This window comes from Notolepis coatsorum (assembly GCF_963971535.1).
Source record: "Notolepis coatsorum genome assembly, chromosome: 3".
Taxonomy (NCBI): domain Eukaryota; kingdom Metazoa; phylum Chordata; class Actinopteri; order Aulopiformes; family Paralepididae; genus Notolepis; species Notolepis coatsorum.
This window is the reverse complement of record NC_140167.1, coordinates 194,117,690-194,130,854: the sequence shown is the minus strand read 5'-3', so window position 1 is coordinate 194,130,854 and position 13,165 is coordinate 194,117,690. Positions and strand designations below refer to the sequence as shown.

The following is a 13,165-nucleotide window of genomic DNA, read 5'->3' as shown; positions in this document are numbered from 1 at the left end:
AAACCTGAATGACATCACAATGGCTTTAATTAGAGCCATATGAAATCCATGTGGACGGAATCGCGGAATTGACCAAAGAAAATGGAATCGACTGTAAAACGTGGAATATTGCAGAATTTGTCTTAATCTGGACTGAAATTCCGTGTTCGGGAGAAGATGGAACGTTTGGTGCAAAGCGAACATGACCGGGGACGCTACAGCGTGTTACACACAACATGCAGCCAGCAATGTCCAAGCGTCTAGCTGCTTGCTTCGGCGTTAACGTCGGAAGAAATTCCGCACTAAGCCCTAAATTCAGAGCAGAGCAGCAGTATCCTAATGACTTTTATGCCTCAGGCGATAAGGTGTTTAGCTAATTCTGTCAACATACCGTGGACTGGACCCGCAAAAAAACGTGCGAAGATCACTTTTAGTATCCAAAAGCCATGTCAGGAACAAGGAAAAACACTGCTTCCCAAAACACACCAACTCTAACGATGATCTCTGGTGATTACAATAGATACAGCTAGAGGGCGAGGCTAATCACTGACACTATTGTGATTAAATAGCTATGTAACGTTATAGTAGATAGGACTTAGGGGTGGACGGTATAAACGGTATAAACGGTATGAATTTGCTCTACGGTATGGATTTTGACTATACCGTGTAACCGGTAGTGCAGCTCTAAAATAGCAATGACGTCATGTAACCACAGCGCGACTATTTCACTCGCATTTGCCCCTAAAAATAGATAGAATTAGTCATATGTGCGAACTGGAAAAAGTTATTTAGGAGGCTTCGCGCAGTGGGCGTGCCAGCCCCTACCGCACACATGTAAACACGGGTCTAGTAGTCTAGTGGGACGGGACACGGGAGGACGGCGGCGTCTCCCTGAGCTAACGTTAGCTTAGCTACCGTTACAAAATGACCCAGTCATCTATTCACTTTTAGTTTAATACATGAGGCATTGTCTAACCGAACGGTATCTAGTCGGCCAGCTACCGATAGCTCCTGACATCAACAAACGCTCCACAAAGTCTAGTAGAGACGTGTGTGCTACCTGTTAGCTGTTAGCTCACGTTAACGCAAGTTAGTTCACCGTTCAAAACGAAATGTCCCATTGAACTAAATAATTCACTGAGGCGTTGTATTAACGTTATATATCCGGCTAGCAGTAGCTACAGATAGCTCCTGATATCAATGTCTTATAACACTGATTCGATGCGTATTAGAGCTGAGGGCTTGCTGAGCACAGTTAAGTAACGTTATACCAATACAATAGGGTCCAGGTGCAGCGCCGGAGAATCCTGGCCGTAGCTCTGCTCGAGGCTACTCGAGTATAGGTCCAGGTGCAGCTCCGGAGAATCCTGGCCGTAGCTGGAGGCTACTAGAGTACACACAGACAGTGGAGCTTGTTGCGTGGTGGCGATGTCTCGCAGATAATACAAGTACAAGTCTAATTATATAATATATATATTTTATAAAAAAAATATATATATATAAAATTAAATTGAATTTTTTTTATCAAAAACGATGATACCGTGATATATACCGTTACCGTCTATGCTTCAAATTATACCGTGATATAAATTTTAGACCATACCGTCCACCCCTAGGACTATAGATGGAAATGATGGCTTCTTGCTAAATCTGGTTTAGTACACACTGTCCTTTATAAACGAAATAAACTAAAGGTGCATAAATTATGCATTACTATATTCCATCACAATAGATAGACATTGTGATAATGTCAGTAGTAGCTAGCTGTATCTATTGTTTACACTTGAAATGTGTATTTTTATTTTGTCACAATATTATTTGTAAACATGTCTATTAGGGCTGACCTTCGATTTTTTTTTGTAATCGATTTAAAAAAAAAAAAAAAAAAACTTGTACAGCACTTTGTTCAACTTTGTCAGTGCTGTAAAGTTTAAACCTTTTTAAATCTTAGACAAACGAAACACTTTGCTTTCATGAAATATTGTAAGCAGTCATTTGAAGCTTTATAAAAGCAGCACAATGAACACAAATCTGTCAGTGCCGAGTCCGACCTCATCTTAAATAACAAACAGCATCGCTTGTTGTAGTTAACTCATTCAGGGCCAACAGCGCCCTCTGCTGATGGCCCTTCGGTGCCAATGCTATATCCAATGGAGGAATGGACTTATTTGCGAGTGCTTAAAACATATCAAATATAATAGCAATAGATCTAAATAACAGTGATCGTCAATGAGTTGCTTCCAGTCAACATGCACGAAACGGATAATTTTTTCATGCATACATTTCCATTTTATACCGTGATGAATATCAATATATTTCTAGGGCGTTTTGTCTCATCTCAATAAACTCCAGCAAATCGAGCTTAAATGTATTTCCTTAGAAATCGTGCCATTTGTCGATTGATTTATGAATCGTTTTCAAATAAACGCTAGATTATCGATAGTATATGTGTCCTCATGCACGAAGAGAAGCGGGGTCTGAAAAATCGCTTCTCCGTACTTGGTCGGCGCGAACCTCACACACACGTTCCGATGGCGGTGATAGGAACATCTGATTACCCCAAGATTCGTAACATAAAGGCCTTACCTCACATCTGATGTCATGCAAAAAGATTAATCCAATTCCTGATCGCCATTCCAAATATTGATCGCGTTTATTGATCCAGCGTTATATATCCAAAACACATAATCCACGCTGCTCTGAGTGTCCTCAGTCCATCCGTTATAACGATACTGAATGCCGGAGAAGTAAAACCTGGACCGGACTTGTTTTTTTGATGCAGTCCCAGCCAATCCAATCCAATGATGTGCAATACCATCCGGGAGACGATAGGTGGTGGTATTTGCCCTTTGCGAGCTCAGACCCATTCCCAATGATAACATCAGGCTGGATGGATGAAAAATGAATGGAATGGATATCGCTAATAAAAGAAATATGGATTAAAACCCGAGATTTCTCAGGTTTGGCGCCCAGAGCATGGCGAGTTAACCCGGACTATCTCGGGTTTAGCCTCCAGTGAGTTAACAAAGAGAGGCAGAGTTGATTTTGCACCAAACATTTTTTTTCTTTTTTATATACAATTTGAATTTTATTTTCATATTTGAATCCCATGCCCATCGAACGAAGCTTCGAAGTATTTAAGACAGCCCTAATGTCTATAGATGCATCACATGGGGGTTATACCTGTGTGTGTGTGTGTGTGTGTGTGTGTGTGTGTGTGTGTGTGTGTGTGTGTGTGTGCATGTAAACATGTCTAGTATAGTTACATCACATGGGGGGTTATACCTGTGTGCATGTAAACATATCTATAGATACATGTGCACACAGGTATAACCCCTATGTGATGTATCCAACTGATCCAAGATCAATTTGAATAACAAGTGGGAAATGTTAAATGGCAGACATCGCTGTCATCACATAAATAAATATTATTATATTATTATATTATAGTAAGAGCAATAGTTGCATGTTGTTGCATGTGAACACGGCTTATAATAAGCATAGCCGGCTGCATGTATGTGCAGTTTTCTAGCTAAGTTACCAGACTCGCGCCCCCGGATATTTTCTAACCCTGTGGAAATACCTGCTTTTCCATGTCTCCGCAGCCAGTACATGGAGAACTCTGAACGGCGCTTTAGAAAAAGATGTGAGCCAGGGGTGCATAGACCCAACCGTTCAGGCACGCCAGTAACTCAAAGGCCACTTTACTAGAGGAGTAAAGACGAGACCTTTACAAAGCTGCAACATTACTGAACAATTCAATGCTGGCGAGTGGCTAATAAATTAAGTCTCGCACCGCACTGGACGTGCAAGCGAAAGGGAAAAGCCAAACACTAGCTGACCATCTTTTTGATTCACATAATCCTCTTGTGCTCAGTTTAGAAAGACACATTTCATCAGTATACACCAAAAAGAACGGATTCTACAAAAAACGGTCTCATGCTTTTGCCAACGATTCTCTTTTTGCCCACATCATGCAGGCCCTTCTGTGGGTGGATTTTCTCACCTTTCTCAGCTCCACTGTCACCTCATTTCGATGTCTTCTCATAGTCTGCAACACAAGAACACAGAGGAAGCAAAATTAGATTCACTTACTCAATACATTCAACAGTCAGTTCTTTCCAAAGACAGACATAACAACAGCCACATGCAAATTTAAGTAGGCCTAATTAAACGGTGGTGCGGCACAGTTCAGTTCAGTTATTTTTTATTTCGGCTTTGGACACATAACAATGGTCATTCCATAAATCACCAAAGTTTTACCAGCTGGCAGCTGCTATTGCAGCATTGTCCAAAAAGGGCTAGGGAGAAGCACTAGGCTTGTCGGGCCCTACCCCTGAAGACTTAAGTTTTTTTTTTTTTTTTTAACATACAGATACATATATAGTACACATTACAGTACACACATATAGTACACATTACAGCAGTGGTTCTCAACTGGTCTAGCCTCGGGACCCAACATTTTCCTTAGTCATTAAGTCGCGACCCAACATTTTTAACCACTATGATTTATGTAAAAAAAAAAAAAAATTGCAGTAATACGCAATCTTTCAAAACATGAAATAAACACAAAAAAATTCAACAAAAGTGCAACTATTGCTAAAAACCCAATGAAATAAAATAATAATAAATAATATATGCTTCTTAGCAGATTTATTAGTTTAACATAACAGACCTAAGTTTGGGGGAACTAATGGGATAACTGGGGTTGCAACAAAAGTGCAACTAGGGCTTAAAACCCAATGAAATAAAATAATAATAAATAATATGCTTCTTAGCCGATTTCTTAGCTTAACATAACATACCTAAGTTTGGGGGAACTAATGGGATAACTGGGGTTGCAACAAAAGTGCAACTAGGGCTAAAAACCCAATGAAATTAAATAATAATAATAATAATAATAATAATAATAATAATAATAATAATAATAATAATAATAATAATAATAATAATAATAATAATAATGCTTCTTAGCAGACTTCTTAGCTTAACATAACAGACCTACAGTATGTTTGGGGGAACTAATGGGATAACTGGGGTTGCAACAAAAGTGCAACTAAGGGCTAAAAACACAATGAAATAAAATAATAATAATAAATAATATATCCTTCTTAGCAGACTTCTTAGCTTAACATGCAGGGGACTAATGGGATAACTGGGGATGTTGTTTGCTCCTGACAAGAGTCTCAAAGTCTGGGGTGATGGTAGACAAAGCAACTCTTGAGGTCATGCTCAATGTCCAATCTGTTCCTCCGCTTTGTATTCAGCTAGACCAGAGCTGAGAAGCCACTTTCACAAAGATAGGTAGTGAAAAAAAAATGTAAAAAAAAAAAAAAAAAGTTTTACCGTTTACCTTTTTTTTTTTTTATACACACATCCGCGACCCACTCAACATGGCTCCGCGACCCACTTTTGGGTCGCGACCCACCAGTTGAGAAACACTGCATTACAGTACACATTACAGTATAGTTTGACGCAGTCTACGGAGATGCAGAAAAAAAGCTACCAAATCCATTCCGAGACAACTCCGAGACTGACTAGAGTTGCACGTAACAAGTCTCAGTCTCTCTCTCTCTCTCTCGCTCCTTCAAGTAACTAGGGCTGTACCGAATGCTTCGATCATAATGTTGACATTCAAATTCTAAATCAACATTCAAAAAATTAAAAAAAATTCGGTTATTTTTATATCTTTTTTTTTTATATGTGTATTCATTCTGTTTAAACCAATGACTGGGGTTTTTCTTCACAGTTGCAGATAAAGATTAGGCTATAAGATTTATACTATAAGACGTTACCATCACTTTCGTACCAACCACGCCCTTATTGGATTATTTATGTTGACGAAACTGATGAGTTATATATATATTCATTAAAGAAAGTTGATTTAATAAAAATAAAAAATACAAATTTAATCAGATTAATCACTTTATTCAAATTGAGGATTTTGTTTAAGGATATAAAAAAAATATATTATTAAAAAGTGATTAAGTCATAAAATATGACGACAGACATTCGAAGCTTCATTCGAATACTTCAATAGAAGCTTAGAATTAGTGATGCACCGATGTGAAAATTGTGGCCGATACCGATAACCGATATTAATATTGCTGTTCTGGCCGATACCGATATTTACCGATGTCGATATCTCTGTATAGAAAACACTTTATGATAATCAAATAAAGAGCTATTTTCCAAAACACATTTTTTTTTGTACTTTTGTAACTTATTTTCAGAAATGACAGATATTTTTAAACTATTTAAGGCCAAAACATATATATATATAAAAAAAAAATATATATATATATATATATATTTTTTTTTAATATCGGCCCATATCAGCCCTATCTTGATATCGGACCGATACCGATGTGTAAAAAAACTGCCATATCGGCCAATATTATATCGGCGGCCGATATATCGTGCATCACTACTTAGAATGTTAAAAAATGACATTCGGTACAGCCCCCAAGTAACCAAACGTTACACTATAAAAACTAACTGGATAGTTGATATATGAACTGGATAGACAAAAGAGAATCCCTCACTGAGGAAAACACAAAGGCCTAACCATCATGTATCACAATGGTGATGTCAGCCAGAGATGGGGAGAAGCATGAACATTTAACACTGAGTGCCAGCCACGGCATAATCCGTTATTTCATACCAACCGTTGAGTGCCAGGAATGAGATATGCCGTTTTTTTTAATCGTTATTTTTTTTATTAGCGATTTCCATTCATATTTCATCAATCTAGCCTCACGTTACCACTGGCACTCTCTGAGCTTGAATTGGGAAAATACCGCCCCCTATCGTCTCTCCGGATGGTACTGCACCCCATTGGATTAGACTGAATGAAACTCATGGCAAAAAAAGAGTCCGGAATCCACATTTTACTTCTCAGGCATGCAACCTGAGCCGATCGGACTCATTGTGGACCACCAGAACAGCGTGGAATATATGTTTCCAGTACCCAGCATTGGATCAATAAACGCAATCGATATTTGGAATGGCGACCAGGATTTGGAATAATCTTTTTGCAGAACATCTGATGTGAGGTAAGGAATCCATGTTACCAGTCTTGGGGTAATCAGAGTTTTTTTCACAGCGGATCACAACGTGTTGTGTGTATGTGTGTGCGCTGACCAGGAAATAGATAATCGATTTTTCAGCCAGCTTCTCTAGCGTGCATAAGTACACATATACTATCGATAATCTAGCGTTTATTTGAAAACGATTCATAAATAGGCCGAAAAATGTCAACGTGTTTTGTAGGGATGCACCGGGAAATTCTTGGCCGAAACAGATACCGAAAATAGGAAACAGTTGGCCGAAAACCGAATGCCGAAAATGATATAAATATAAATGTTTTTTTTTTCAGCTACCCGATTATGGCAAAAGACATGATTATGGCAAAACTTAAAGGAAAACTCCAACATTTTGGGAAATTAGCTTATTTAACATCTTCCCTGGAGTTAGACAAGAAGATACATACCTTTTTTGTCTCCGTGCATGCATTAGGCTTAGGGAACAGCCGCTCCGTTAGCGTAGCTTAGCTTAATCACTGGAAGTGGGTCAGACTTGTACCCTGACGTTCCCTACAGTCCCCTACAGTCACGAAATACACTCCAAATACAACTCCAAAACGTTCCTGTAAACATGTTGTGACCTGTGTATTTACCACGTGGAGAAATAAAAAATAATTGAATTCGACAATTACGTTTTCTAAGCAAATATACTCGAAAACTTTTTTGTCTAACCACTCCTCTCTGGGCGCAGTGATTTCAGTGCTACTTTCTAACGTGACGCGTGTTTGTTTACATTCTCATTTCATTCAAATGATCCGAACCGATTGAAGTTTATGGATACCATGACTTCAGGGACCGAAACTAGAGAGCGCCACCCGCCATTGGTGCTCAGTTTTTACGTTTGGCGCCTCGACTGAGAGGTCTGACCGCCGTGTGGCGGGCAATCAAATAGTCATGTGAAAACCGAAAATCATGATCCAATTCTTTAGCGGAGTTCTCACTCGCTGTCTCAGCACAGACATGCAGCGCACCGCGCACTGCTGCTCCTACCCCTCCCCACCTGTTTCTGTATGCCTGCATGTAAACAGAGGCTATTGCCTCACCGTGACGTTAGTCTAGTCAGTGTGGGACCTTCGTGAGATAACGTTAGCTACCGTTACAAAATGACCCAGTCAACTATTCACTTAGTTTAATACATGAGGCATTGTGTAACGTTATCCAGCCGGCTAGCTACGGATAGCTCCCGACATCAACAAATCCTCCAGCAATAGTCCAGTGCATAATACCTCCGTTGGCTAGGTAGCTCACTAGTCACTACGAAATGTCGCAGTAAACTAAATAGTTCACTGAGGCGTTGTCCCAACGCCATCCAGCAGTAGCTACAGATAGCTCCTGACATCAATGTCCTACAACAACATGCGTATTAGAGTCCCTGGCTTACATCGCATGAGTGAGGGCTGCTGAATAGGGTCCAGCTGTAGCTCAGGAGAATCCTTTTGCATGCTGAATGTAGCGTTTAGGGTCCAGCTGCAGCGCCGGAGAATCCTTGCTGGAGCTGGAGGCCACTCGAGTATACACACAGACAGTGGAGCTGTTTGCAGACAGCGAGGTGGCGATGTCTCGCAGATAACACAATCACAAGAATGAGTATATGATATATATATTTTATTAAAAAAAATTATATAAAATAATAATAAAAAAAGAATTTATAAAAAAGTTGGCAGGTAAGAAATATGCTTGGCGGGTAGATTCTTCCCATCTACCCGCCACTGGCCGGTGAGTCAAAAAGTTAATTTCGCTCCCTGCATGACTTAAAATCCTCTTACCTTGACGATTAAAAGCCTCCACAATTTAGAAAATTCCGAGTATATTTGCTTAGGAAACGTAATTGTTGAATTCAATTATTTTTTATTTCTCCACGTGGTAAATACACAGGTCACAACACGTTTACAGGAACGTTTTGGAGTTGTATTTGGAGTGTATTTCGTGACTGTAGGGCACTGTAGGGAACGTCAGGGTACAAGTCTGACCCACTTCGAGTGATGAAGCTAAGCTACGCTAACGGAGCGGCTGTTCCCTAAGCCTAATGCATGCACAGAGACAAAAAAAGGTATGTATCTTCTTGTCTAACTCCAGGGAAGATGTTAAATAAGCTAATTTCAGGGCGGTCAGGTTGCGTAGCGGAGATTGCGTTCGTCACAAGCGCTGGGTTCGCGTGTTCGAATCCAGCTCCCGGCGTTGTCACCAGCTTGGCTGGCCGTTCACACTAATACAATTGGCAGTATTAGGGGGTGGGGAAAGCTGGCGGGTGGATCCTGGGCGTTGTGGACAGCGACCCCTACAGTTCGGTCGGGGCGCCTGCTCAGCGAGGGTAGGATCTGGAGAGAGGTAGTGCGGCCTCCCACACGTTACACTCCCAGTGAGAATCTGCGCGGCCAGGCTGGCTGCCGGCTGGCTGCCGGCTGGCTGCACATGCGTCGGAGGAAAGCATGTCTCCGGCCTCTCGGACCAACAGTAGGGGAAAGTGCGCAACAACCAGGAAGGGGGTTGGGAATTGGCATAACGACTAACAGTGGGATGGGAGAAAAATCGGAAAAAGGAGGGGGAAAAGATAAAACATTTTTTAAATAAAATAAGCTAATTTCCCAAAATATTAGAGTTTTCCTTCAACTTAAATAATATTTGTAATCACTATTATGGGCCCATAAAACATTTATTCAGCACTTTTGAATGCATACATTAATTCCAGACTGACTGCTGAATGATTGTACAATTTAAACATTTTCTCTTTGCATACAACAAAATGTGCATTAAAGTCAAGTGCATTTTCTTTTCTCTGTAGGATAACTACAACAAAGTGCATTCAGAACAAAGCCAAGGTGCTTTAAAACTGCATAAAGATCTGCATAAAGACACACACACGAGAGGGATAATAGCTTATAGCAGATGATGTTACTGTAGTGGCTGTCATAATTCATGGAATTATGGAAGGATTGTTGTATTTACTATAGGGCTGACCTTCAAAGCTTTTTTTGGCAATCGAAGCTTCGGGGGCCGAGCTTTGATTTTAATTCGAAGCTTATAATATTTTTTTTTTTTTTTATCTTATGTTGTGGGACTTGTACAGCACTTTGGTAAACTTGTTAAATGTGCTCTATAAATAAAGTGGATTGGATTAATTAATTAAGTAGCCCCTTTCGTGACTGACGCAGCCAACAAGGTTTCACTCGGCTGCACTGCCTGGGTGCAGTGGGGCTGCTCTCACAGCCAACGACATGACATTACATAATTATGTTGCAACCTTCGTCTATCAAGCAAACAATTATATTATATTTAATTTATAATTATATCAGACAATGCACCTACAAAAGCAGATTACAATTAAATTAGCCAACTTGGTAACACATTAGTCATAGCAGCATAGGCATAGCCTTAACGTTTTGTGTGGCGTCACCGTCGTGTTTTTTAGGTGATTTGACAAAGTTGTTGTAGAGGCATTGTCTTTGCATATTTTAAAGTGTAACCACACGTCTGATGACTTCTTCGTCGACATGTCTGCTGCACATGTCCTTGTTGTTTTCAACACAGATAATCTCCAGGTGCTTGTTGTAGAGAGGTGGAGTCGAGGCGCCGCTTACTTTCGTTTCATTGGAATGGAGGCGCAAGATTTGACGCAAAAAAAAATTATATATATATATATATATATATATATTTTTTTTTACTTCGATTTTTTTTTAGTGTTCGAAGCTCGTGCCATCGAACGAAGCTTCGAAATATTTAAGACAGCCCTAATTTACTACATTTCCCGTGACTCTTAGCGGGGGATGACGTAGCTTACGAGAGACGAGTGAAAGAGGACCGGAAACGCTGTTAGCTAGCTTAACGCTAACATTAGTTTAAAAGGTTTTAACCGCGACGGGCATATAGTAATGGCGAGGATATAAAGCATGTTAAAGACGCATTTATTGGATGCGTTGCTCGCAGAGTTTACATAGAAACAGCGCAACTCCCAAGAGGAGTTAGTTATCACAGGCTGCAGAACGCAGGAAGAGCTGCCAAGCTGCTCACGTTATACGTTGCGCAAAGTCTGTAGCCACGTTTTGATTACGTCATCATGACAACACTTTAGGTTACGAGCGTTACGTAACCCTGTACTTTGACATTCTGTGATATATTTTCGGTGCTAAAACCCTTTCGGCCGAAAATGCCTTTTTAACAATTTTCGGCCGATAATTTTCGGTGCCCGAATATTCGGTGCATCCCTAGTGTTTTGTGTATTCCACTAAAGGGCGATTATCACAGAATATCTTTTTTTTTTTCTGGAAATTTCCAAAAACTTGTTTTTCAAAACGGTATAAAACGGGAATGTACCGATGAAAAAACAATCCGTTTCGTACATGTTGACTGCAAGCAAGTCATTGATAAGCGACGGGCGTATTAGACACATAGCCATAATATAGAATATATAAATAGCTCCACGAAAATCATAAAATCAGCCCAAAAAGGCTGGCATTCAAGCGCTAATTCTAGCGCCCCCTGCTGGCACTCAGTGTTAAGGTGAGTTAATAAATTCACTCTGAAAATCTGCTCCGCTCTGATAAACTGACTCTTTGGTCAGAGCGTCCGTCCAGTGTGCACTCTGAGCCCTCAGAATTTCCTAACAACTTGAGTGCGCTCGCTCTGACACTGGTTGTAAGTAGTTATGACTGAGTGCCTCCCTGTATTGTAAATAGTTGTAAATGTGTGTTGTCACTACTGTATCTGTATAATTGTAAATAAGTTAATTTATGTGTTGTAAATAAATATTGTTAATATTTATTTACCTAATTTATGTGCAATCGTTTCATTTCAGCTCAGTGTAGAGAAATGCACCGATACTAACAACCGCCTTACTGCGCGCTAGGGGTGGGTGGGGGGGGGGGGGGAATCGATACGTAGTAGTATCGCGATACTTTGCGTGGCGATACTGTATCGATACAGGGATGCCAAGTATCGATATTTAATCTTTTTTTTGTTGTATTTTTTATTTTTTTTGTATATAACGAAGTTGCATTGTTCATTTCAATACCTGTAATAGTACAGTAGTCCACACACGCACACATGTGCATTCAGTTAAGTTGGAATACGACTGTAATACAAATAGTTCAGTTCGTCAGGCACATGCAACACAGATTAGTGTTTACATCTGTCTGCTTGAGAAAATACCATGTTATGCAATAGAAATTGAAGTGAGATGAACAGACTGAACATGTTCCTTTGCAGTTGAAAAAAGGTAATAATTTGCAATATATCGCAATACTCAGCATATCGCAATATATTTAGTATCGTGACTCAAGTATCGTGATAGTATCGTATCGTGAGGCCTCTCGTGATTCCCACCCCGTGCGCGCGTCGCCTAATTGCTCCCGATGAGCAGGTTGGCACCTTGCATGGTTGCCTCCGCCGTCGTTGTGCGAATGTGTGAGTGAATGGGTAAAATGTGAGTAACAAATCGTAAAGCGCTTTGGATAAAAGCGCTATATTAAAAAAAAGCCATTCACCACTACCATCTACACCCCCTCCTACAGCTCTTCTCTCTGACAGGCAGGCTGGCCTACTACCATCTACATCCCCTCCTACAGCTCTCCTCTCTGGCCTCAGTACCATCTACACCCCCTCCTACAGCTCTCCTCTCTGGCCTCTGTACCATCTACACCCCCTCCTACAGCTCTCCTCTCTGGCCTCTGTACCATCTACCAGCGTTTCCGTTAGCCGGTAATTACCGGTATTTGACCGGCAAAATATGTTGAAGTCCGAATATTTAAATCTCTCCGGTCATAATGTCCTGTGAAAATAATTCCTCTAAGCACAATTTTATTATTTGAATTGTATTAAAATAGGCTCAAATTAAATAGCCTATGCGATGAACGAAACAATCATTACATTTGTTTCATTGTTGCTTTACTCTGATAAAGCGCGGATGGCGCCGCTCAGATGTGAATCTTTTTTTTTCTTTCTTTTTTTGAGCCCGTCTGGCCAGCCACCATAACGACAAACAGGTATACGAGCGAGAGAGAACAAGCTAAACTTAACAAATATTTCATGAAACCAAGCACAAGCAGGTCTAATAATAATGACATTGACAACTAAGATGAGTCTTCTGAAGTCAGAGACCGCCGATG

General features: G+C 40.2%; 1 protein-coding gene across 1 annotated transcript in view; it reads right to left on the bottom strand.

Annotated features, from left to right (window-relative positions):
• kpna3 (karyopherin alpha 3 (importin alpha 4)) overlaps positions 1–13,165 on the bottom strand; it is a 74,039-nt gene that overhangs the window by 29,554 nt on the left and 31,320 nt on the right. The window contains exon 2 of the mRNA XM_084310025.1: positions 3,986–4,030. Within this exon, the coding sequence (XP_084166151.1) occupies positions 3,986–4,030 (45 nt within the window). The remainder of the gene's footprint in view (positions 1–3,985; positions 4,031–13,165) is intronic.